Genomic DNA, 27044 nt, shown 5'->3' with positions numbered 1-27044 from the left:
GCTTTGTACTGGGTATACTTACCACTATTTCATCTTAAATTGTAGTGGGACTTTCCTTTCTTATTTACTGTCCATTAGGAGGAGTAGGTGTAGGGACAGAGAGAGGTATTGGAAAAGGAAAATAATATCTAAACCATGGATATCTTTGATACAGGAATGGTGGATATGGGCCATATGGGTATTGGTAAGGGGGCCCATAAAACTGTAAAGGTGATTCGTCACTCCCACTGACCTGTTGGAAGAAATTAAAAAGACTTGTTTTACTCTTTAAGACTAAGAGAGATAAAATAGCCTTTTAACATGTGGATCTTCACTTTTAAATAGAGATTTTAGAAATTCTAGGATCATTTACCTTTTCTATGTGTACTATGAACAGGGATTTAATTAATTTGCGTCATTTTAGAAAACTTTAGGAAATTGCTTAAAGAAAACTATATCTTTGTACCTTTCTACTGATAGCCAAATTTTCCTAATAATTGCTACAAGGTCGGAATGGGAGGATTGATGAGGTGATACCAGATTTCTACTTTTGCTTTTATATAAGCTCTTTACCCAAATCTGTGTTAGATGCAATCTCCTCTTTATCTCTTTTCATTCTTTCCTCTTTTCCTCTCTGTCTTCTGTCCATACCTCTATCAATTTCTGTATCTTTAAACACTGTTTATAGCTTTGACCTCAAAACTACTCTTCCTTTCAGATAATAGGATTTCTAGTAGTATAAACAAATCCCTAAACAACGCCCCCCTTCAAATTTTATTTTCTTTTTCTTAAAAATTTTTGATTGTTTAAACTAAAATAATTCTTTAATGAATTTGTCACTGGTGGGATCATCAAAGTTGATACACATCTCTTAATTCTCAAGTTGTTTTTTTAAAGATTTCATTTATTTATTCATGAGAGACACACACACACACACAGAGAAAGAGAGAGGCAGAGACATAGGCAAAGAAAGAAGCAGGCTCCATGCAGGGAGCCCGACATGGGACTTGATCCCAGGTCTCCAGGATCATGCCTTGGCTGAAGGCAGTGCTAAACTGCTGAGCCATCTGGGCTGCCCCTAATTCTCAAGTTTTTTTTTTTTTTTAAATATTATTATTTAGCTTTTCTTGAATGAGTTTTGTAGAATTAAGCAGAGTGGAGATATGAATAATTATGAACTTCTATTAGCCTAGATAATTCTAACAAAAATATCATAACCCAGTTTATCACAGAGTGATTCAAGTTTGTTTGGGTCCCACTGTTACATGAGATGCTGATATAATTCCCTTTTTACAAACAAAGATCAAATTCTTGAAGTCTATTCTGTGGAGTGCTAATAATACCTAAACTCCTTAAGGTTTACTCTGGAGTTTGAGAGCGTTAGATAAAGGAATTTTAACCACAGTATGGATATTTCACACAGAAATCTTACGTGTTAAAAAGTAAAAATGTAACTTACACTTCGTTGTTCTCTTTCCTGGTCTTGAGAGACCTAAAACTCAAACAGTAAAATTAGTTCAACTCCTATTGATGAAACACACAATGTTGTCTATGAAGGACATAATTTATCTACTACCTAATCTTATTTTATACTATCCATTTTTTAAAATCAAGAATTTGAGTGTCCAGAAATTATTATAGTAACCATTTTTCTGAAAAGTGTTAATATGTTTTCTAAATGATTAAAATTCACCACTGTATCAGGCTATATGAAATTGAATTAAGCACTGAACAATATATGGTTTACAGTATTTTCTAGAATATCATGTTAAAGGGGCAGATATCAGGCATGTTTATAAAGTAGAAATATAGTCTGTGGAGGAAAAATATTCCTGGGATTCATGAATTAGGACAAAACAATTCATAAATACTCTGGAATATAGAAATGGATACTTACCGGGAAAGCAGCTGTTACAGCCAGGATGGCTGTGATCAGAAGGAGAACTCTCATCTTACTCAGAAATGTCCTAGAAGTCAAGAGAAAGGCCAAATGTTAGCATAAATTTGGAAGATCTAGTTGTAGTACAGATTATGTTACTAACAACTCTTTGACTTTAGGCAAGTCACCTAACCTTAGGGCATCCATCTATTTGTTAATGGAGCAGATTGTTGTTTGGATAAAATCAAAGGTACTTTGCAACTTTATAACTATGTTACATCAATTCCTTTAAAAACAAACGTTCATATATCATTTTAGAATTATCTCTGCATATGCTAATGAAAGTAGTTTCTAGAATGAAATACGCCCTCAGTTTATACAGAGAATGGTAGTGTGGGGGTAAGCAGTTATTTACTGATCAGGAAGTTCAAAGTAATGTAATAATGACTATGAAATTAATTTAAGTGACAGAAATTTGGTTTGGTTCTCAGGCAACCCAAAAAATTCCATGCTGTTTAGAGGGATCTATTTTTGACATTTGGGAAAGGACATTTCCAAAACATTTCATTTTATATTTTGATTATAGACTCTTTATCTTATGATACAAATTGTTATATTCATTATAATTGATAATAAGTTTTGAGAAAAATGAGCTCAATTAAGTATTTATACAATTATAGGTCAACACATTACAAAATTTTCTGAAGATTATTTAAATTTAAACTTTCACATTCAGGAAAATATCAGTTGCTCATATTATTATTATTTTGGGGTGGCTTCAAGGTGATTTGGGGATTTCATCACCTCTTAATGCTTCCTAAATATCAGACAGAAAAATAAAATATAAAAGAAAAAATGTAATCAAGTTTTGAGCTCTGTCTTTGTTTTTGATCATATTGATCAAAATTCAAATTGGGATTAAAAAAATACCAGATGATGTTATAATTATAATGAGATAAGGAATTAAAATTCCAGTGAAGTTCAGAATTCTATAGGAAAATTGGAAGAATAGGCAATATTACACACATGCACAACATACATTCCTCACAGACATAAATAAACACAATAAATTTTAAGCATGAAGCATTATAATAGGTGCTGTCAGGTGTACAGTGATAAAGCATGATACCCACAATGATTATTTAATTACTAAGCTTACAAATTCAAGTAACCATTGTGAGACAGTCTCAATAATTTTAATTTTGACATTTGACAGTATATGTCTGTTATCTATTTATCACCTATTATCTATCTATCATCTATCTATCTATCTATCTATCTATCTATCTATCTATCTATCTACTTTAGTTTACAATATTTGAGACCTCTCTTACCTCAAGTTTTGCAACCCGTTCCTTCTCTTGGATGTTGTAAGAAATGAGAAGTGACTGGCCCAGGAATACTACAGCTATTTTATAGACTCAGAAGTGAATGGAATGGAGAAGCTTGTGGCTTGAAGGCCTCTCCCTGGGATCAGTTATTACTTGGTTGACTCATCAAGTATCACAACATGTTGAAATTGGGGAATAAGCAACATTAACAGTTTCATCAAAACTTCAGATGAGTGGCTACCAAATACATCTATTTGTGGTTTCTTTTCAGTTTTTGTGTCATATATTCAGAGCATTTTGTTTCACATAATGTTGCCCTATGCTCTTATTTTTTTAAAAAAACTTAAATTTCCATAATTAAAATATTTTGTAAATATATATTGGTATTGATTGTAACCTATTGGAAAGCATGTTTGGTAGTGTTGTAATTTTAAGAAAATAAAGAATATCAAGGAGCACCTCAGTGGCTCATTTAAGCATCTGACTTTTTTTTAACTTATTTTTTTAAGATTTTATTTATTTATTTATTTATTTATTTATTTATTTATTTATTTATGAGAGACACAGAAAGAGGCAGAGACATAGGCAGAGGGAGAAGCAGGCTCCATGAGGGGAGCCCAATGTGGACTCGATCCCAGGACCCCAGGATCACAACCTGAGCCAAAGGCAAACGCTCAACCACTGAGCCACCCAGGCATCCCAGCATCTGACTCTTGATTTCAGCTCAGGTCATGATCTTAGGGTCCAGGGATCCAGCCCCTTGTCAGCTTCATGCTGAGCATGAGCCTGCTTAAGATTCACTCTCTTCTCCTCCCTCTGCCTTTCCCCCTACTGTCTCATTCTCTCTAAAATAAATCTTTAAAAAAATGAATATAAAAATAATTATCTCTGGAACCAGTAATGAAGTGAAATGAAATGTATAAAAACACTGATCATGGTGTCTGACTTCATAAATGATAGTTTTATGAGCACCAGAGCTGAAGTTTTGACTGAGACATCTTCCTGCCAAGCATACTCAAGGTTCTTTAGATATTCAGGTTCCTCAGCTAAAGGTATGGGAAAGCACATTACATAGTAATTGGAACTGGATAGGGGCTTAATATGTTAGTTAAATCTGAATGTAAGTAGTGGAATTTTGAAATCAAGCAGTATCAGGAGGGAATAATCACTCTTTCTGGTTGCACCCTCCACACCAACTCACCAAGCTCTAACAAGCTGTAATTCTGGTTGAATTCAGGCCGTAGAAGCTGCTGTTACTTCCACCTGCTAAATCTTAATTCAAATGACAAAATCTAATAAACAGAAAACATCTTTACCTAAAAGAACAAAAATTATATATACAAAAATCCTTCTGCAATATCTTCAGCATGTGAGTATCCAAAGGGAAAGAGTAACCCAAGGAAGAGAAACTAGGATGTTTTCCCCAGAAAAAGGTTTATGAGTGGCCATCAGAAGCTAGACAGGCCATCATGTGAAAGAGAGCTTAGATTTATTTTTGGGGTACTCAGATTGCAGAAGAAAATGAATACATCAAGATATGAATATGAAAATAACCTAAATGTCCATTGATGGAAAAGGATTGAGAAGATGTGACAATGTGACAACACACACACACTGGAATAATACTACTTAGCCATAAAGAAGAAATCTTGTATAGATGGACCTTGAGGATATTATGCTGACACAAGTCAGGCAGAGAAAGACAAATACTGTGTGATTTCACGTATGTGTGGAATCTAAAATCAAGCCAATGAACAAAACCAAATAAAACCAAAATAACTGATGTACAGAGCAATTTGGTGGTTGCCAGAGAGGAGGATTGGAGGATGGGCAAAATGGGGGAAGAGGATCAAGAGGCACAAGTCTATAGTCATAAAATAAGTAATGGGAATGTAATGTACAGCAGAGTGACTACGGTCAATAATACTGCACGGTATACTGCACAAGTTAATATGGGGGTGGGGAAACTACACTTACTGTGGTGATTATCTTGCAGTGTATACAAATATTGAATCATTAGATTTATACCTGATACTAATATGTCAATTATACTTCAAAAATATTAAAATAAGGGATCCCTGGGTGGCGCAGCGGTTTGGCGCCTGCCTTTGGCCCGGGGCGCGATCCTGGAGACCCGGGATCGAATCCCACGTCGGGCTCCCGGTGCATGGAGCCTGCTTCTCCCTCTGCCTATGTCTCTGCTTCTCTCTCTCTCACTGTGTGCCTATCATAAATAAATAAAATTTAAAAAAAATTAAAAAAAAATTAAAATAATCTGTAAGGAAAAACTTTTTAAAAGTTAAAAAAGTTAAAAGTTAAAAAAACTTATCTCCAGGTATTCAAGGAGATGTTGGAGTGACTACAGGCTGTGGGATAGCAGAGGGGATCTTGGAATGGCTAGATGACCTCTCTGTGCCTTTTCAATTATAATACTCAGATGAGGTGGTAAGTGGAGATGAGAATACCTACCGGAACAGGTTTAACAGTTAATGTTATATATTAAAAAAAAAAAAAAAAAAAAAAAAAAGGACCCATAGGCTTATTCTCATTCAAGGATTAGAATTCGTGGTAAGGGAATGTACACTTTAAGCCACACTATGGGAAGCCTTATCAGTGGATTAACTCAATAAGAGAGCAGAAATACCTTGTTCCACATCTTGTGGCTGACAAAGTTTGTAGAAATTCAATACATGCACATTCTTCAGGGCTTTCTAGTCTTTTTTTTTTCCTGGTCATTGAAAACTGTGAGAAATTAACCTTTAATAAAGTTGCGTACATATTCAGTATTCAGGAGGAATTTTTAATTTAAAAAAAGTCTGTAACATCTTCCTTCTAAGAGAAAGGTTGCAAATCAATATGAATTATCTCCAAAGCCCCTGTAAATGTTATATATTCAAACTAGAAGTGTCCTTAGTGATTGTGGGTTCCTGCAAAAGAAAAAAGTTAGATGTCAGTGTTGTAGAATCTGAGTGGTTGTCAATTCCACAATGTCCATGGCACATTTAACTTCCGGTAGTTAAAAAGGAAGGTGATCATAGAGTTCTCATGCCTGGAGTCAGCACCAGCAAGTGCCAGAGTCACGGCCAGACAGCGCCATGACCACCACACTTTCCCTGGAATGGGCCTAGTTTACCATGGCACTAATTATGTGCCTAAGAAATACTTATTGAGTGAACAAATTAGCCTCATCAGAAGTTGCTTTGGATATTTCTTGTGCTCTTTATCAATCATACTATAGCTTGAAACCCAAAGCCCAATAGCTAAAAATCTCCATTTATTAACTGTCCCTAAACTCTTGAGACATGGTTTTATCAGCATAATTTAAATTTTATACCAAATTCTATTAATAATTTGATATTATTCACATGACTCAAATGATGGAAATACCCATATTCCATCATATATACATATATATTTACTTATGTATATATATAAGTATATATATATATATATATATATACTTATGTAGCCCATTCCAAAAACTTCCCTTTCCCTCTACAAAATATGTAGCTTATTTTTCTCAAAATCAAACTAATATTGGTTAAATACAAAATTTAAAAATTAATGATCTCCTATGCAGTATTACACTTTTTCTAAAATGTTTGCATAGAACCTAAACACGGTATTACTACCCTGCTCTATACAGAGCTCTGTAGATACTGCCTGTGGTTCCTCCTGAATAGACATTTTTCCCTGACACATGTTTTTCATGCAGAGATTAAGAAAGTGGCCTGTAGAGTCATAAATCCAGGATCTGAATCATGCCTCTCCACTTACTTAATACATCATTTAACCTTTTATAACCACCCATTTATTCAGCATTAAAAGAACAGTAACAACATTTTTCCTATTTACCTCCTAGCTTAAAAGTTTAAATAAAAATTATATTTTCTATATGGCAATGTATTGAAATCAAAAGTTTTGAATTTGAACTGCTAGTTTCTTTGAGGTACATACCTGATCACCATGTATGGTCCAGAATTTCAAGAATTTTCCCCCTTTTATTTTTATCCTTGAATTATTAAACTATGAGAAGCTTTTTGTATTTAATAGAGATTCTAATTATACTAGGATCCTAAAGGATCATTTTGATCCTAGTATAAGCTAGAAAATGTTTTATTAGCTTACATTATTTAAGGTAACATTGTCAAAAATGCTTATGTGCTAGAAGCTAACAAATGCTTTACATGAAATATGCTATATCTACAATAGCTCTATGGGATAAGCTATGTAATTATCCCCATTTTACAGATTGGGAAAGTGCAGCTTGGAAGTTTAGCTCTTAAAAAAAAAGAAAGAAAACAACAAAAAAGTTAGATACCTAAGATCACAAATCTAGTAAACTGCATAACTGGAATGAAGGATTAGTTCCTAACCATAACATAAGTAACATGAAATGAATTAGGGGAAAATTCACTTAGTGAATTCCAAGGCAGCTGTAGAGATTTTAAATAGTTATATAATCTGTTATTTTAAAAACTGTTTTTATATCAGAAGAGGTTACATTCCAACTCCTTTGGACATAAGGCTACATTATATAACAAAGATAGTCTTTTAATTTTATATACTTAAAATAGTAACTGTATTTTCAAAAAGATAATACACTTTGATCTGAGCAAGGGAAGTTTTGGATCAGCCACAAAAATATTTTTTTATGATTGGACACTTTTGAAGGCAAATGCTAAACACTGTTTTAAGACCTATCAAATATACAGGATTCTTAATAGAAATTGATATGATTGATATACAAAGTATATTGGTGACATTTTCATGTCTTTTTTTTTTTTCGGAGAATTAGTAAACGGGACTTCTCAGCGGTTGGCTCTTACTATTTAAGTTATGAAATTATTGTTGGAGAGAACCAGGTTGTGTTCAAACTGAGTTATAGTCATTAACTTACTATTTTATTAGGCATTTCTTTTCCTGTAACTATAAGGCACTATGGAAATCGCTCTGTAGTACTCAGTAGCAAAGGCACTGTAAATGCCTTACTAGAACTTATAGCTTATTAGAAAATACAAGTAAACAGAAATGATTAAGGGAATATGGGCATGATAGAACTACAAAACAGGCATTCAAGTTAATACAAGTAATTTATGAAAGAATATACCAGAAAAAGTAAAGACCTAAGAAATGATATTATATGAAAATGAAAAGAAAGAGGAGTAATAATGTTCCAGGCAGAGGTTCAGAGTGTAAAATTTCAGATATCAAGGGTTCGTGGAATATTTTATATGTGAAGGGGTTACTTTGGTTGGAATGTAATGATCAAAGGGTTTATGACTGATGTATTAGCAGAACCAAATAATATGAATCTTTTAAACCAATTAAAAGAGTTTGGTGTTTAAGCAGAACCCAATGAGAGGGTATTGCATGGTTTTAAGCAAGGGGCTAGCATGGTCAAAGTTCCATTTTTGAATGATCACTCTGTTTTAGGGTGAACATATATGGAGGTGGTAAATATTAATCCTCATAAAAGATGAGCATGGCCTTCAGAAAGGTAGAGACAGTGAAGATAAATTATTCAAAAGATACTTATGAAGGAAAATATTCAGAATACAGACTTTCACGTTCTGTGACAGAAAAGTTTATATTGACATAAACCTCCTGCTAACACAATTATATAAACTCTGGACATAATATGAAAAACACCAGTTGGAAAGCAATGGTGAGTGACCAAAGGCAGAAACTTAAGGAAATTAAACTCTAGCAAGAAAGGTGAAATCTACATTTATATTACTTTTCCCTTATAGACGTTCTTCATCTGCAGGGTATGGGGGTGGGGGCTTCCTCAGTGAGGAAATGATAGTCCCTGAGATATCAGAGGACAGAGTTTGGGGATGTCAGAGTGGGGAGGTCCCATAATAGAGGGACTGTCTGAGGTGGAAACCTCAAAATAGAAATTTAAAGTCTTCCCAAATTCTTGGCTGAGTACTAAAATATGCCTACGCAAAGCAAGACATCAAGGATTCCAGGGAAAAACAATAGCTGGAAAGTTAAGAGCAGAGTAGAGATTTCAGCAACTTCCTATTGCCGTGGAGACTGAGTTAGGAATTAGAGTTCCATCAACTTAGAGAAGCTTGATAAATATCATAACTTTTCTATTCAAGTACCAGAAGGGCAACCCATAGGTATAAAGGCCATGTTGATAGGACTTAGTTACACTGAAGTTAAAAGTGAAATGAATATATGAATAAGTTAAAAAAAAAAAAAAAGCTTCCACAAGACCAGTGTGGATCCTCCACCATATTAACTATGTTAGCACAAAATGCAACATTCTTTGGAAGAATGCAACAAAATGCAGTCTCTGCTATTTATCATTTACAAAGTCAACGTACAATGAAAAAATTATTAAATATTCAAAAGAATCCAAAGTGTTTTAGTAAGAGTTTTCCAGAGAAATTGAACCAGTATAACATATCTGTTTTCTGTATCTACAGCAGATCCTCAGTCAACATGGGTTTGAACAGTGTGGGTCCACTTAAATGTGGATTGTTTTATAGTAGTACTGTAACTGTATTTTCTCTTCCTTATGATTTTTAAAATAACATTTTCTTTTCTGTTGTTTATTGTAAGAATACAATAACTACAATACAATAACATACAAAATATGCCTTACTTATGTTATCAGTAAGGCTTCTGGTCAGCAGTAGGCTATTAGTAGTTAAGATTTGGGGAAGTCAAAGTCATTTGTGGATTTTTTACTGTGTGGGGGGTTGGCACCCCAACCCTCATGTTGTTCAAGGGTGAACTATATATCTGTGTTTGTATCTGTATATCTTTGTTGAGATTCATTATGAGGAGTTGACTCGTGATATGGAGGCTGAGAAGTCCTACAATCTGCCATATGCAAGCTGGAGACCCAGGATTGCTGATGGTGTAATTCAGATTCAGTCCAAAGGCCTGAGAACCAGGAGAACCTGTGCTACAAGTCCCAGCTCAATAAGCAGAGAAGATGAAATGAGATGTCCCAGCTCAAGGAGTGAGGCAGAAAAAAGGGGCAAGTTCCTCCTTCTGCTTTTTGTTCTATTTGGGCCCCTAATGACCCGGATGCCACCTCATATTTTCAGTGCTTATTATTGTAACCCATGATATTGCAAAACTCTTAACTTGATTTTAGTTTGATGCTTAGAGTTTTTTCAGTTTTCTCTGAGTCCTGCTTCTCTTCACTGCACCCTTGAACAGAATAGCTATGTTGTGCTCATCTCTTCTCTTTAGTCTCTGTCTTCTTTCTCCTCCTCCTTAAAAAGATTGAATGTGTGCTATGTTCCAGAATGTTTTTTAAACCCTCAGCATGAATTACTTCATGCAATTTTTTTCAGTGACCTTGTGAACTCTTGGAATTTTGGGACACAATGTCCCTAAGTGCTGAATACTTGCTTTAGCAGACATCTTGATGTGTGAATCTTTATGTCATGTCCAATATTAAAAGATCAGTTAGCCACCCAGAGTTATATCCAACTCACCAATTTAGGGGAAAAGGAGAAAAAATAAGATGAAAATAGAATAGGTGATTATTGGGTTGCTCTTCCATAGGGAAAGTAGCAGTTTTCAGAGTCCTAATGTCACTAAATTCTGGAGAAGGTATGATTCTAGGAATTTTGATCAACTTTAAATCCTAGAATATTAACCAGATTTGTTTTAAACCACCTAATGCTTAACATTGATGTATTCATTCATTTATACATTCGACTTTCTTTCTTTGTGCATACCCCCACACACGTCAGCACACACCTGCATACAAGTATGTAAAGCATATTAAATGCCAGTTTTCTCAGAATTTCAGTTGAAGCTCCAAAGCTGAGAAATTAGTACTTCCATAGTCACAAGTTAAAGGAGAAAAATTTACATTTTCTGAGTACTTTGTATGGCCAGGTATCTTACATGTATGTAGTATCTTCACAAGTACTAAAAGATAGGTATTGTTATCTCTATTTTACACCTGGGAATACTGAGACTTGCTGAAGGCTCAAAACCACATGAAAATGAGATCTGATGGAATCTGAAATCTGTGCCCTATTCTGTACAGAATGATGCTTCCTCAAACCAGCGTACATATTAGGGATCTATTTTTTCGGTGAGAATAGCCATCTCTCTATTAGCTATGTCTCACTGGGAGCATGCACTTCGTGATATCTGCCACCAAATAATTTTGATTCTAAGGAGAAGTGCATTAGGAGTCTAGCTGAATGGGCCCTGGGGGTAATAATAAGATGGTATGTCAAAGGTACATACTTCAATTCATTAGTCACAATCACCACACTCGTAAATCCAACAACAACGTATCTTTATTCTCATTTTCCAGAGCTATCTTTAATACATTACAAATACAATGATCTAGTTGATCCATCTTTATTAGCTTTATTTTCATTGTTATTTTCTAGATTATACAATGATAGGATATTTGAAATGAAGCATAATTTTGTAAAGACAAGACTTATATGATTGTATTATTTTCTATGATTTCCTTAAAGAGTGTAAAACTATAAGTAAAAAGAATTTCAAGAGAAGAGTATTTTGTATATTTCAAAGAACTGATGTTAGCATTGAGGAATCAAATAGCCTGAAATGATATCCGAGGCACTGCCATAACTTTTTCTCTGAAAAATAAGATAAGAGTGCATTTAATGCCATTAGACTGTTTTCTGGAACACTTCCTAGATATTTTCCAAAATGCTTAATAAAAACTAGAAAATTACTTCTGGCACTGTTGTCACATAGAATGAGGGTCACACTATACAGAAATCCTAGTATTTCTGATTAAATAACTTGAATTGACTTGCATTGTACAAAATGTCACAGAAGAGAGACTTTTCCAAAGAGGTGATAATCTATTCACTCTGTACTTTTATAGACTTTTTTTTTAACTGAAGAATGCTGAGGTTCATTTTTCATAGAAGAAGGAATCAACAAAGACTCATAGGCAGCAGCGAGGATATTTCAAAACACTCTTACCTTTTACTTTTCCCTTCAGGCCAAATTATTTGCTTCTTAGTGCATATTTTCTACCTCTTGGTGCTATCCTAGCCTCCCCTTCTATCAAACACCTATGTGCCCCACAGCCAACTGGCCCATTAAGACAGGTAGTTAATTAAGGTTGTGTTTGATATGAGAATCATGGAATTTTCAATTTCCATGTGATTGTGCAATTTTTCTTATCACTTTGAGACTTTATTTCATTCCAGTCTAATACAGATATACTGGCATTGTGACAACTTCTAGTTTGCAAGGTAAAGTGATGATTTAGGAGAACTGGCTCTACATTGTGTTTGTAGAATGTGTTTACATGAACCTAGTATATTTACTATTTGTGTTTTCAGAGTTTATACCAAATTTATCGCATAGGCACACGTGATTCTAAGAAATTTATTTTTATTTTTTAAAAAATTGCTAAAATCCTGGGGTGCCTGGGTGGCTCAGTCTGTTAGACTTCTATTTTGTCTCAGGTCATGATCTTAGGGTCATGACAATGAGCCCTGCATAGGGCTCTGGGCTCAGTGTGGAGTCTGCATGAGATTCTCTTCCTATGCCCCTTTAACCCCTCAAATCAATCAATCAATCAATCTATCTTTAAAAAGAATTACTAAAGTCCTACAATTCTTATTAGCTTTGTAGAACTATATAATCACTAATTTTTGTTATTGTTGTTTCATTTTGGTAAGACCTCTTCAGTAGTTCCCCTGACAGCTGTTTTTTTTTTCTCTTTTGATTTAGGATGTGTCCTGTAACATAATGCATGCCTTTTGGCAGATACTTACCAAAAACTCTGAATGATTAAGACAGTGTCTTACGGTTCCTTTAAGTAATCAGTCTTGGCCTAGTGAGACAAGGACATTCATAAGAAGCTCTTATTAAATCAAAGTTAAATTACATTCTAATTAATTGATTCTTAATAATCAATTATTGACCTCCCTATTCAAGGTAAAGACCATTTATTTTACTATATCATTAACTCTCACTATTTCTATGACTGAATCTTATAAATTAAGCAGTAACTTTATATTTTCTATTAGATAACAAGTTCTTTTTTTATTAGATAACAATTTCTTACATAAAACAAATCTTTGATTACTCTACCTTCTTTTCCATCAACTCTGGGGTAATAGTTGGGTCAATAGCAGGAGCAAAAGAATTTGTAGTGCTGGGTGTTTGTGAGGTTGAAGGAACAAAAATTCCTCCATTGGCATGCTTAAAGTTTATCACTTCTTTTTGTAAGTATGGTATCACTCCTGCTGGCTATGGAGAATCAGAAAGAACACAAAGTGGTTACAGGTTCAAATACAAGATCAAAATTAGGAAGACTATAAAGCAACAGGATTGAGATGCAAGGCAAAACATTGATTTAAGAAGTAAATGATTTATTAATCTTTTAGATTATAATCTATCATAGAATGACTATAAATATATATCATCAAATGTGGATGTCTCTTAATTCCTGGGAATGTATCTGATATAAAGTAGTGAATAATTGATGAACTGAGTAAATTGAATCTTGACCGATAAAAGATTATAGGTGGAAGGAGTAATAATTGTTGATGGAAAAACAATAATAAAGTCCATTAAGATGAACAATAGTGCAGGAACCTGTAGACTGCCAGTTGCTGATCTCTGATAGCTAGCACAGTGAGGTACAGGATCTTACCATCACAACAGTTTCAGGAGCTGTGCCTAGGACGGGATCTAGGGCTAATTGCTGCTGTCCTCCTGGCATAACCTGTAACATTGGAAAGTTGAAAAAAGTCTAAGTTTTTCCTCTATAAAATCTGTGGGTTTTGCATCCAAGGCAGTTACACTATTCCCAACTTCTTCAATTTTAGTTTCTTAAAAACAAAAATAATCATTTAGATTTGAGAAAAAGGAGCTCCTGACATAAGACACACAACTCTGCTTGTGCTGTCGGGAGTTTACCGGACATTCTCTGGTAGGCCCTGGAGTTCTGTCAAACATTACAATCCTACAGAATATCAACATCAGACAGAGTCATGTCTGCACGTGATGAAGTGCGACAAAAAAACCCACTTTGTGATCTTGTCTAAAGCAAGGTCACTACGCAAGCCAAAAAAATAGCAGGCATCCTCATATCCTGGATAATCTGAGTAACCCTTCCTTCATTACCAATCAGGGAGTCTTTGCCTCCCTCTGTTCTTATGTTCTAGGTAAGAATTGTTTAATTACCAACCATACAATTGTCCATCACTTCTTGAGAATACTCGATTCGGAGTGAACCATTACTCCTTGAACTCTCCCCAAAATCCCTGACAGAAACCCAGGCCCTTTGAACAGCCAGTCACCATCCTACTGAGACACCCCACAGCTCCCCACGTGGGTCCTCCCTCATTGCAATGAGTAGATAAATCCAATTTTGTTCAACTATAGGTGTGTTCCTGATGGTTTTTGTCTGAAGGGCACTGATTTAATACGTTACACAGCAAGTTGTTTCAAAAGTTAGTTGTTTTTTAAATGAAAAGTATGCATTACTTACAGGTTCTACTTGTACTGGAACATATCCAAACTGAGTATAGAATGGCATCTGTCAGATTTTTGGAAAATATGTTAGATTTGCTGTGATGATTTTTGTCATAAGTCTATAATAAATTATTACTTAAAATTATATATATTTTTATATTATATTAAATCCTATTTTAAAGTTCATATGTTCTAGGTGGTAAAGGTTATTGTTAAATTACCAAGCATCCTTTTAATACCATATGATTTCTAGGTTAAAATTTTCCTTTTTGGGCAGCTCAGGTGGTTCAGCAGTTTAGTGCTGCCTTCAGCCCAGGGCATGATCCTGGAGACATGGGATCGAGTCTCACATTGGGCTCACTGCATAGAGCCTGCTTCTCCCTCTGCTTCTGTCTCTGCCTCTCTCTCTCTCTCTCCCTGTGTCTTTCATGAATAAATAAATAAAATACAAAATAAAAAATAAATAAAATTCTCCTTTTGTCTTTAAATTAATACAAAATAATTAGAATTACTACTACCAATCACTTGAAGCATAATTTGGTTTTAGAGTGGTGATAAACTATTCAATTTTTTTCCATTCTAACTAAATGAAATCTAGTTATGTATGGGCCAACGGAGGTTATATTAGAATTCTAGAATTCCACAAAATTCAGTATTAAGGTTATCTAATTGTATCTAGTGATCATGGGTGCCTTCCACCATGGAAACAATTTTTTTCTTAATGATAACCATATGTAAATAGAACAAGAAGGATGCTGATAGCTTTTTTAAAAGTTAGAATTTTTCCAAGATGATTCATCTTTTGGTCACTGATTTTGCTGAAGTCCACTCACTGACTTCATTCTTTTAAAATCCAGCCTTCAAGTCTTTCCAAATTAGTGATATGTGAGGAGAACACACTATATCTTTTTGTGACCATCAGTTCAGGCTGATGAGCTTTTGCTGTAAATATACTCATATAGTCTCTTTGAAAATTTACCATATCTCCTCTATTCTCAGACTAAAATCAAACAGTAGTACCTGCTCCTCAAATTGCTGCTGTCCTGTTTGTGGAGGTGACTGTGGGGCTGTTTGTTGAGATTGCTCCCAGGGTAGGAGCATGTAGACTGGATAGTACTGAAGCATCTATTTGTAAACAGAAAAGTAGATGAGAGCTTCCTTTAGATCAGCATAGACCTTTAAAAAATATCTTCTAATGTCAGTATTATTTTAAAATTGCTTTATATCTAGTAACAAATATTTGTATCTAAAACAAAATAATTCATGAAGCTGTCCTTGTCAAACTTAAGAAATAACTAATATTGCACATGACACTGGACTTTGTTTCAAGGTTGCTTGGTCAAACACATTAAGAAGTAGTAAAATAATATGCTTTTAAGAAAGGGCACCTTGGACTTTGTACACAAATTGTGTACTTTATATACAAACTTTACGTATAGTTTACTTTGTGAATACCTAAGAAGTCATGTCTGACTTACTGGACATTTTCCCTATATTTTTTGAGAATCAGTATTCTATAGGAATGGTATTAAAAGTTCTAAGGCGGGATCCCTGGGTGGCGCAGTGGTTTGGCGCCTGTCTTTGGCCCAGGGCGCGATCCTGGAGACCCGGGATCGAGTCCCACATCGGGCTCCCGGTGCATGGAGCCTGCTTCTCCCTCTGCCTGTGTCTCTCCCTCTCTCTCTCTGTGTCTTTCATGAATAAATAAATAAAATCTTAAAAAAAAAGTTCTATGATAATGAGTGAATCCTCAATAATTTGTTGATTTTAATAATTTCCATTTTATTAAGATAATCCATAGCATTTTTAGAGTATTCGGAAAATCCAGAAATGGACAAGGAACAAAAGAAATCACCTGCAACTTTACCACCCATATTATCATGTATTGGCTTCCATTTATGCCCGTGTGTCTAAACATACATATGTGTTTATAGAAAATGAGGATCTTAGTACATACATAGAGTTTAGTACGTTTTGTTTCCTTGCATAATTAAGTAAGAGACTATATTAAACATAAGAGTTAAAAAAACAACTATGGTTTGAGAAGTACATTTTATGCAGTGGTTTTTACTTCTGGCTAAGAACTAAAATCGCCTTTTCAGCATTTTAGTAGATAATCATATTTGTGACCTACTCATCAGGTCTGATTCATTAGGTGTGGGTAGGGTCTAGGCATTTGTAATTTTCAAAATTACACCAGAGATTCTAATGCAAAGCCAGGGTGGAGAGCCATTAGTTTAGTGGTTAAAGGAAGGATGAAGAATTATATTCCAACTCAGCTATTTACTTGCATCAGGATTGGGAATTTAATCTCATTTAGATTTAATTCACTGATCCTTAAAATGAAGTAATCCCACTTACCATATACCTACCTCTCTAAATGCTCTGGCATAGAATGACGTAATGTCTAGGAGTAACTTTTATTTTATAATGAGCATGGAACAAAAATACATAATTATGATTACATGAGAACCAAGTGGTGTAATCTTTTATGAAATGATCAGTATTCTGCTGGTGAATAATTTATGCATGTCCCTATTTCTTTGAACCTAGTCTATTATGAAGTCAATTAAGTGAAACTAATCTTGAGAGGGTTTTCTATTTTACTCTCATGATCACACTAGTTGGAATTCATTTTTTCAGGTCTCTTATTTAATGGAAATCACCACCATTTGATTGTAATATGAAATTAAATTGAAAATGTAAAAGAACCTGGAAATATTTTGAGCAGAATGCTCTACCAAATAATGTGGCAAGTGTTTCATACCTCCATCATATTTTTTTTCCTCCATCATATTTTATCAGTTTAATGCATCTCCCTTTGAAAGAAATGTAGGGTGGGGCAAAGTCAGCTCATGGTATTTCTCTTGAGTTCTCAAATGCCAGTACAAATGTCATGCAAAGGGACCATGACTTACAGCTTAGTGAGCTCTTAATTCCCAATGCAGTCATGCTTCAGAAACTCAGGGGTTCTGGGGACTCTCCTTAGCTGTCCTTTCTTCAGGAGTTATTAAGTGAGCCTAACATTAACAAAGTGATGCCAGCCTCGCAATAGCGGTATTAGATAGTGATAATTATGATTATGATATAATTATGATAATTAGTTTTCATAGCTGTGCTATAGGAGTCAGAGATAAAATATAAAAGAAAGCATTGGATAGTATATATATTCTCAAATATAAAAGAAAGCATTGGATAGTATATATAGCCATCTTTTCTGTAGGAGTGATAGTATTCTATTCATTTACCTGTGCTTGTTCTTGAGGCATTTTGAAGAACACATAGGGCATAACCTGCCAAAAAAGGCATAAAAAATTATACTTGACTTTGTTTTTTGAGAGAGAGAATGAGAGTGCCCAAGCACATGGAGAAGGAGAGGATATCTTTTTTTTTTTAAAGATTTTATTTATTTATTCATGAGAGACAGAGGGGGGTGGGGAGAGAGAGAGAGAGAGAGAGAGAGAGAGGCAGAGACACAGGCAGAGGGAGAAGCAGGCTCCATGCGGGGACCCTGATATGGGACTGGATCCCAGGACTCAAGGATTATGCCCTGGGCCGAAGGCAGGTGCCAAACCGCTGAACCACCCAGGGATCCCCAGGGAGAGAGTATCTTAAGCTGGCTACACCCTCAGCACAGAGCTCCACACATGGACCTCACGACCCTAAGATCAACCTAAGCTGAAATCAAGAGTTGGATGCCTAACTGGCTGAGACACCCAGACACCCCAGTTATATTTGACTTTTTAACATAAAATTCCAGAGCTTTTTCTTACACCTAGCCATACACATTTGTAATTTTTATTAAAGACTTTTATGACAACAAAGGTTATCTATTATATGTATATCATTAATGTAAATTGTTTCTTCTTTAAAGATTAAATTTCCCTAATTATCTTTTCTAAGACATATTTTTAACACTTTTGACTTGTGGCTACAATAGAATAGCTGATTTAAATGGTACTTTTCATGTAGAAATCAGAAAAGATAAAGTACTTTCAGTGATGGTAGAACAAATTATGAGAATAAATTTTCTCATTAACTCTTGTCTTATTTTAAAACTGATTCCTACTCATTTTCACATTCATCATGTGTTATCTCTCCCCAGAACAACAGGAGGCCCAACTTACATGATTAGGGCTCTGCTGGGTCTGTGGTGGTGTTTGAGGCTGTGAGGGGTCCTGCTGTCCCACCTGGGTTCCTTGGGCAAAACTAACCCGTCCTGGGAAAGGTGTTTGGTTTGGGAACAGTCCAGCAAACCGATCAAGAGCTGATAAAGAGAATTGCGAGAGCCCTGGAATTTGAGCTTGCTGCTGCTGTTGTAGAATCCCAGAGAAAGGAGGAATCCATGAATTAAATGGGCCCTGGAAGGACATAACAGAAAGGAAGCATTTATCTTTCATTTCAAAAAGAATTTAAAATCAGTCTGAGGAAGAAAAATTCAAAATGAAATAATTTCTGTAATTCCATTGCTGCATTATAAAAAAGGACAGCATCTTAGCGCATATGAGCTGTGTAAATAGCACGAACAATGCTAAATTCCCAGTGGTCATAAAAAATATGGGGCAGAATCAAGTGGATAACGAGTGTGCTTTCTGCAGTTGCCAGACTGGTTTTAAATATATATATATTTTAACAACTGAGTATGACTTTGTATAAATAGTTCATTTAACTGTCTCACAGTTGTGAGAATTTGTGCCTGGCACTTAGCAAGTTTTCAATAAATAAATGTTAATCAGATTACAGAGTTTACTTTTGTTTTCAAACAAATGGTCATTAGAATATATGGGATAAATCTATAACCTTAAAAATGGAAATTTCAGAAATGAAATCAAGAAACATTTTGTTCTCTACCAAGTACTGTAAGAAGTAAGCAGTTGAAAGATATTCTTAAAATAATTATCGAGGTACCTGAAATGGTAGTGGCTGAAGTTGAGCATTATTAAGATTCAGAAGTAACTGGAAAAGGAAAGATGATATGAAAACAAGATGGTTACACATGCTAAAACTATTAAGAACAAAGTTTACTACAAATACAGAACAAGCCAGGGCTGATCCATCAGTTTCCTGCTAGGGGTATTTTCTCACTAGGCTTGTATAAATTGCAGTGATTAGAGATTGGAATTTACCTCTCCCCTGTTGGGTCTGAGATTGCACAACTTCAGCCCATTCCAGTGGTTTAGTCAGTAATTTTTAAGCTGTTAAACACCTCTATACACCTATATTGGGTGCTCTTAGAATAAAAAGATATACGAGACACTGTCTCAGCCTTTAAAGAGTTTACAGTTACATGGGGAGCAAAATAATATTCCAGAAATAACCTGGTATACCAAATAAACATGAGCACTGGAAATGCATTTGGATGTAAGAGCTAGTGGATAGGAATGCAGGATAAATTAACAAAGATTTTCTTTTTTTTTAAGATTTATTTATTTATTTTAGAGGGAGAGAGAGAGTGCTGGCATGAGGGGAGGGAGAGAAGGGAAGAGAGAATCTCAAGCAGACGCCCCACTGAGAGTGGAGTCTGAGGTGAGGCTTTATCTCATGACCCTGAGATTGTGACCTGAACTGAAATCAAGAGTTGGATGCTTACCTTGCTTAACGAACTGAACCACTCAGGCCCTGCTTCCCAGCTTTTTAAGATTTATTTATTTGAGAGAGAGAGAGCTAGTGAATAAATGTTTTTGTCTCTTCACTGGGTTCCCTTAAAAAACAAAAACAAAAACAAAATGGAGAGATTGTTGTAGGTATTGAAACTAACCTCATTGCTGTTGCTTGCAGACATAAGGCGCTGTGGGATAAGCTAAAAAAAAAAAAAAAATGAGATGGTCAAAGAGGATTTGTTAAAGGTTTCACACGATGATTTTAGTTGTACCATGAAATCACTTACTGGGGCTGACATTGTGGCTCCTAGTAGCCCAAGAAGAATTATGGTTTTCATTTTCAGATGAAATATCTAGAAAATAAGTTGTGAAATTGAGCTTTAAATATACCCTCTATGTAAAAATCATGGTAACAATAATTCGTTGGTATTGTTCAGTCAGAAGAGTAGTTGAGTGAATTCTATAGTAAATACTTATATATTAGGATTTAAAATAAAAAAGGCAGATTTATAAATATCTGTAACAGAACCTATTCTTTTTCTCAGAGCAGCGGTTTATAAAAACCAGAATTATTTGTTTGTCCTTTTAGCTTGACCAAATGATTCATTTGGTGGTATGTGATATAGTTAAATAAGTTAATGAACAAGATGGCCTCATCCCTTGTGCTGTTCTATAGCTAAGGAAATGGGTCCTTCTGATCATGGGAGACCCATGACTAGAGTCAGTGAAATAGGTCTTTATTATGAAAACAGTTTTAATGTGTATTTAATGTAGTAGTAAAAATACTACAATAAAGATCTGACAATAGCAGTCCGATAACAGATAAAAGTTCATTTAAAAGTCTAATAACATAAAATATATTTAAACTGAGCAACTGAGTCAATATTTTTCTGACTCAGGGAAAGAGATTATAAAATGAAACTGTAATATTGATAAATAGTGCAACCTGTGGAAACATATTATCTTTTGTCCTCCAGATGTAAAAGCTCCCATCCTAATTCATATTATTAATCTATATAAGCATTTAGGGTGACCTTGGTAGATTATCCTGCAGAGTTGACTGATTTGGGTTCTTAAAACTATGAAAACAAAGATTTCGATATCTTACCTCAATCCTTTGCCTAAGTAGAGAAATCTAGACCCATGCAAGATCTGTGTTCTTTTAATCTTTCAGCTCTGCTGCTTGAAGCTTCTCTTAAATTTAAAAACCCATCTTTAAAAAAGAATGACCAATCATTTTTCAAAGGGACCAGTGATTCAGTGGGTTTCAGACAATGACTTAGCTAATAACCCCTTTCCTAATCATCTAGGTGGTATAGGGATTCCCACACTTTTAGTAATATCATTACATTATCCTCTGAGAAATGTTTCCCTGTGATCATTCCTGGTTTTTGCTTCGGTTATGACTAAATCCTCTAGAATAATTTAATACTGCTCCTTTTATTGTCCTTAAAATGAATACAGTAATAGAGTAACTTTTAAGCTTTTATTCAAGGACTAATGGCGGTTTAGCGCCTGCCTTTGGCTCAGGGCGTGATCCTGGGATCTGAGATCGAATGAGTCCTACATTGGGTTCCCTGAGAGGAGCCTGCTTCTCCCTCTGCCTATGTCTCTGTCTCTTGTCTCTCTCTCTGTGTGTCTCTCATGAATAAATAAATAAATCTTTTTTTTTTTAAAGACAAAATTTCAAAACCTAGTTCAGGGAAGTTAAGATTCTTTGATTTGTCAGTGTTGGACTGAGTAAATATGAACTAATTTTATTTAAGTTCAACCTTGAAAATATCAGTATATGTTTGTCTACCTATGGAATGAAATCCTTAAAAAATGCTAAATTTCTATGTATCTATAGCATATGTGTCCCATATGATCATGTTGGTTGGAATAAATAATTTAACAAATAATAAATAATGAATAAAAAGCATGATGGCCTACATTTTAAAAAGGAGTGGTGAATATTTTGTGTTTAAAAAGTGTCTTTTGCTAAATATGATTTTAGCATTTAAAATATAGCTGTTATGATGTGTACTTCATTGTTAAATTTTCTTCATAGTATGTGTGGCATTTGTCTTGTTTTTCTTTGCTGTTAGTATTGACCCCATTCTAGTAGATAGTCCAAGATCATAAGTGGTGCCATATATTATCAGTTAATTTCCATTGAAAGAATTATTTGGCTAATTTAATCTTGAGCAACTAATGGCAGCTATTCATGCAGGAAAACATTATTGCCTTTCAATAAATTTGTCATTCTTAGTAGGATGAGAAACTTCTTGAATTTGCAAGGCTTATTATTAAAATGAATATGCTATTTGTTGCATAACCAAAAAAGAAAGAGCAACAAAGAAAAGGAATAGTAAACATAATAAGACCCCTTTCTTTACTAAAGCAGCATAGCCACAATCAGGATTTTATATCTGTTAGAAAGGAACTTTCCCAAGATTTATGAAAGTTTCTTTTTAATTTAGCCAAATAGTTAGACTGCCTCAGATGTTATTGCAGATTTTAACTAGACCTGAGTGGCTAATGTAACCAGTTGTTGTCTGGAAAATCCAGTAGATTGGTTGAATGGATGAACTAGAAGGGTGGCTCTAAATTGCCTGATGGCATGTATTTATAATTAATGAACTTGGTCTATTCTGAATGTCAGATTAAATTTAGTATACCATTAAGGTCTCAGTCTTGGAGATTTTCTGTTGCATTGTGTGGGGTCTTAGACACTACTGAGCCAGAAAGTTGTTAAGGCCAAGTGCTGAAGAAGCTAGGAACTGTATTGCAAAGCCAAAATATAGTCACTGTAAACATTATCTTGAGGATTGTTAGTTTCACCTAGCTACAGTCTTCAAATCTAAAGTAGTTGAAAGGAGGTTTCTGTTACTGTTTTCTTTTTGTTTTTATTTTCCATTACTTGAGTATTTTAAAGAAAAGCAGCTGAAACTCTTCAGTTATATAGTATATTGAAATGGAAATGAACAACCTATGCTTTCCTATCTGATAGCTCCTATTATTGGTGGCAAAGTTACTTTTGTGCAAGAGGGGAAGTAGCCAAGGGCTCTCATCTAATTCTTACTAGTCAAAGTGTGGATATTGTCTGTGTCTCTTTCTCCCATTCAGCTATGTTGACTTCTTCATTTTTTTGTTCAATGTCATTCACCTTGTAGGTTATTCCATGGCTTTTGTGAAATAAATAGGTTTCTTTATTCAGAGGAGAAAAAGGTGACACACATCCAGAGCAATGTCAATCTGTATGGATTAAGACACAGGAACCTTAAACTAAGAGACCTTACAAGGAGGAAATCCTGAAGCAGATATTGTGACTGTGACTTCATTACTTTGTTTTAGTTTGATTACCAGAACACCAGACACCCTTTATTCAAATAAAAGTACAAAAACACACAACAGTGCCAAGTACATATGACTGTTGGATTATGTACCATTAAAATGATCCTTACCTTTGCTCTGTTCCAATAACAGATGATGAAGCACAAATAACAATGGGTTATATAGTAGTCCTTTCAAAGTGTTATCTCTGCTTTTTACCCCTTTCAACTAACCTGAAAAATCAGTTAAGAAGCTTGCAGAGAGCCATTGTGACGTAGGTCAATATTCTGCAGATCAAGAAAATAGAGTTTGAATTTTAGCGCTGCTTATAATAAAAATGATTTTCTTGCATGAGTTCTAATTTTTCAGGAACTTCTAATGACATGTCAAGGTACGTAGTATACTTATTACCATGTTTCAATGAGAAAGCTGAGGTACAGAAGATTCAGCAATTTCATTCATTCATTTATTCATACAACACATACTTATTGTGTAACTTCTGTATCCATGTCCTTAATGGGTTTTGAGAACTTAATAAAACAGACTTGATTTCTGCTTCATGGAAATTACTAATTTTTCTTCCACTGTCAAAAAAGTACCAGAATTGTGGCTAGTGTGCAGGTCTTTTGATTATTAATCAAGTAGTCTTTCCAAAGCACCAAGCTGCCTAACCAGAGAGAAGAGAGACAGCACAATTCCAAAGATAATTAACAGATTAAAATGATAAGAAATGAAAGTATTTTCATATATTTCCAGAGTTGAATAGTGAATGTCAGCTCAATCAAGGCGATAGGTGATTCTAACAATTTCTTTATTATTAATTTGTGCAATAAATATGGAGGATAAGCAAGCTGTCAATCACTGTCTTTTCTATTACAGAGTGTTTACTTTTAACTTCTGTGAGACTTTACTAAAATGCCCCTTCTGTTTAACAGTGTACGTTGCTGAATATTAATCATCACATGTCCACTATGGCAAAACATTCTAGCTTCATGGCTCTTGCTTGATTTTATGAGTCTAACTTTATTATATTTCAGATTTGTAGGTACACGCACGTGAATTATGACTATAAAGTATAATTTCCAGGGGGCTCCTGGGTGACTTGGTCAGTTAGCTTCTGACTCTTGGTTTCAGCTCAGAATGTGATGTCAGAGTCGTGAAATGAAGCCCCATGTTGGGCTCCACATTCAGTGTGGCATCTACTTGTGATTCTCTTGCTCCCTCTGTCAACTCTTGCCACTGATACTCTCTCTCTCTCTCTCTCTCTCTCTCTAAGTAAATCTTTAAAAATAAATAAAGTATAATTTCCAGGAGTAACTTGTTCAGTAATAGAGATAATAAGAAAAATAAGGTAAAGACCCATGACTTTCAGAGTAGTTGAGAGGCCAGACACAATTAAAGTTGGGCTGAAAAACTGTGAACTGCCTGTGATTCCATAGAGTGTGGCCTATAACTTGATGTGAGATTAATGTCTTTCCATTATTTCTGCCTTTCTCCCCCTGACATCTAGCCAAGGCCATGCTGTGGTCATGGGACTTCTTGTGAAGGTCCCAGTCAAGGGCAGTAGTACCCCAGCCCAGTCTGATTTAATTCTTCCTCAGAATTCTGTTGGTTGTCTTTTTGTTACATGAAGAGTTTGTCTCCTTAACCAGATTTTATGCTTTCTGACAATAGCATTTTTTAAAAACATTTTATTTATTCATGAGAGACACAGAGAGAGACAGAGACACAGGCATAAGGAGAGCAGGCTCCTGGTGGGGAGCCTGATGTGGAACTCACACCCTGAGCCAAAGGTAGATGCTCAACCACTGAACCACCCAGGCATCCAATAAAGGTGGTATTTTATGGCTCCAAAAAGTTTGCTGTCTTGTCTTCCTTTCTTTTTTTCCTCCTCCCTTCTCCTTGACTTCTTCCATCTGTTTACTCTTTTCTTCTTTTGTTTTCCACTCCATTTATTTTATTTTTCTTCCACTTACTCCAGTTTACAAAGTTCACAGTGATCTGCCTCTTGCTTTGTTTTCTCACTTCACTGCTTCTCATTTCTGTCCTTGTTCCCCAAGCTCCAATCCATGCTAGTTTTCTTTCTGATTTTTGAACATATTAAATGTATTCCTGCCTTGAGGCCTTTGCATGTTATCCATGTCTGGAATGCTCTCTCTATGATCACTGAGGAGCCAAAGCCTTCTTGTCATTCAATGTAGGAGTCACTCCAAGAAGGATGTTTCCAGACTACCCAACCTAGAGAAGTCACCTCTGTCATATCATCTCACTTAAATTCTTTGCAAAGCCTGCATCTAATGTGTTTACTTTATTTGTTTACTGATTTGGTTATTTATTCTTTTTAGTAGTATCCATAATTACTTGTTTTTATTTTTTACCTTCCATTACTATGATATAATTGCATTGAAACAGAATCTTTTTTTTTTTTTTTTTTTTTTTTTACTATTTTATCCCAGTGCCTAGAATAGTGCCAGGCCCTTAATAAATACTCAAGTATTTGTCAAAAAATTGCATGGGAATTCCTATGATTTGGAAAGTCCAAAATACACTTTACAGAGTGAGATTAAATGTTACTTATAGCACTGATAGATATTGAAAGTCATTGAAGTGTTTGTCAATGTGACATATTGTTTAATAAATTACTCTTCTTTTGGAAACTCATTCTGTTCCTAGGCATATTACAATACAAAAATTACTAATGCAGTGTCTTTCATATTCCAAACAAAAAATATACCTCTGACTTGATTTAAATACTTTCCTATAATAGAATCTGTTACCTCATTTCTGGTAAACTTACATGAAGAGTTTGGTGGGAAGCAGTGGTCATTTGTAATTATGCGTTTCTCTATTTGTAATGTCTTAATCCACACCCTAGCAATTTTAGAAATGTCTATACTCTTTTTTTTTCCTGCTTGCTTTTTGAACAGTAAAAGGAGAACTGATATTTGTTGCTTGGAAAATAAGACTCAATGTCAAGTCTAACTGAAGAGTTAAGGAAAGAAATGGGAGCTAAATTGGTAGAAGGATCAGAAGTAGGAAAACAATCAATATAAAGTTTGTGAAAAATAATACCATATATGGGAACTGTATGCTGGAGTTCATTCCACATAATAAACTCAGAATTGAAGACTTGTAGATAAAATTGCTGTGAGATACTATTCTGTCATCCTGCTCCACAGAGAAATTCTGGGAAAAATTCTGTCTGAATTACTGGTGTTGGTCAGTTGCTCACTCATACTTACCTTACCCTGTCCTTTGGAATTATTGATGGAAAAAAAAATCTAACTCTTCTTTTTTCAGAATTCTGTATTAGTCTCTGTCATGGGCGCTGTGATACCCCAACCAGAGCCCTATTTAGGAGTGAAGGACTTACTGCCCTAGCTGCTGGGAGTGCTCACAGTGGTCAGCCTCTTCAGGATTTGCCTCACTTGCCTCCCTCAAAGGCTTTTTCCTTCCCTGGCCAACAAACACCAT

At 34.9% G+C, this 27044-nt stretch overlaps 1 protein-coding gene across 1 annotated transcript; it reads right to left on the bottom strand.

Moving 5' to 3' along the window:
- Nucleotides 1–64: 64 nt before the first annotated feature.
- LOC121474088 (odontogenic ameloblast-associated protein-like) lies at nt 65–27044 on the bottom strand. The gene is made up of 11 exons (XM_041726891.1): nt 26944–27044; nt 20414–20455; nt 19564–19660; nt 18783–19016; nt 17904–17948; nt 15676–15780; nt 14672–14719; nt 13832–13903; nt 13262–13425; nt 1877–1946; nt 65–232 (listed from the first exon to the last, which is right to left on the bottom strand). Exons 1-11 carry the CDS (start codon nt 27042–27044, stop codon nt 65–67), a joined length of 1146 nt encoding a protein of 381 aa, XP_041582825.1.

Source organism: Vulpes lagopus, chromosome 12 (assembly GCF_018345385.1).
Source record: "Vulpes lagopus strain Blue_001 chromosome 12, ASM1834538v1, whole genome shotgun sequence".
In the NCBI taxonomy this organism is placed as follows: Eukaryota; Metazoa; Chordata; class Mammalia; order Carnivora; family Canidae; genus Vulpes; species Vulpes lagopus.
The sequence above is the reverse complement of the archived record's forward strand: the minus strand, read 5'-3'. Positions and strand labels throughout refer to the sequence as shown.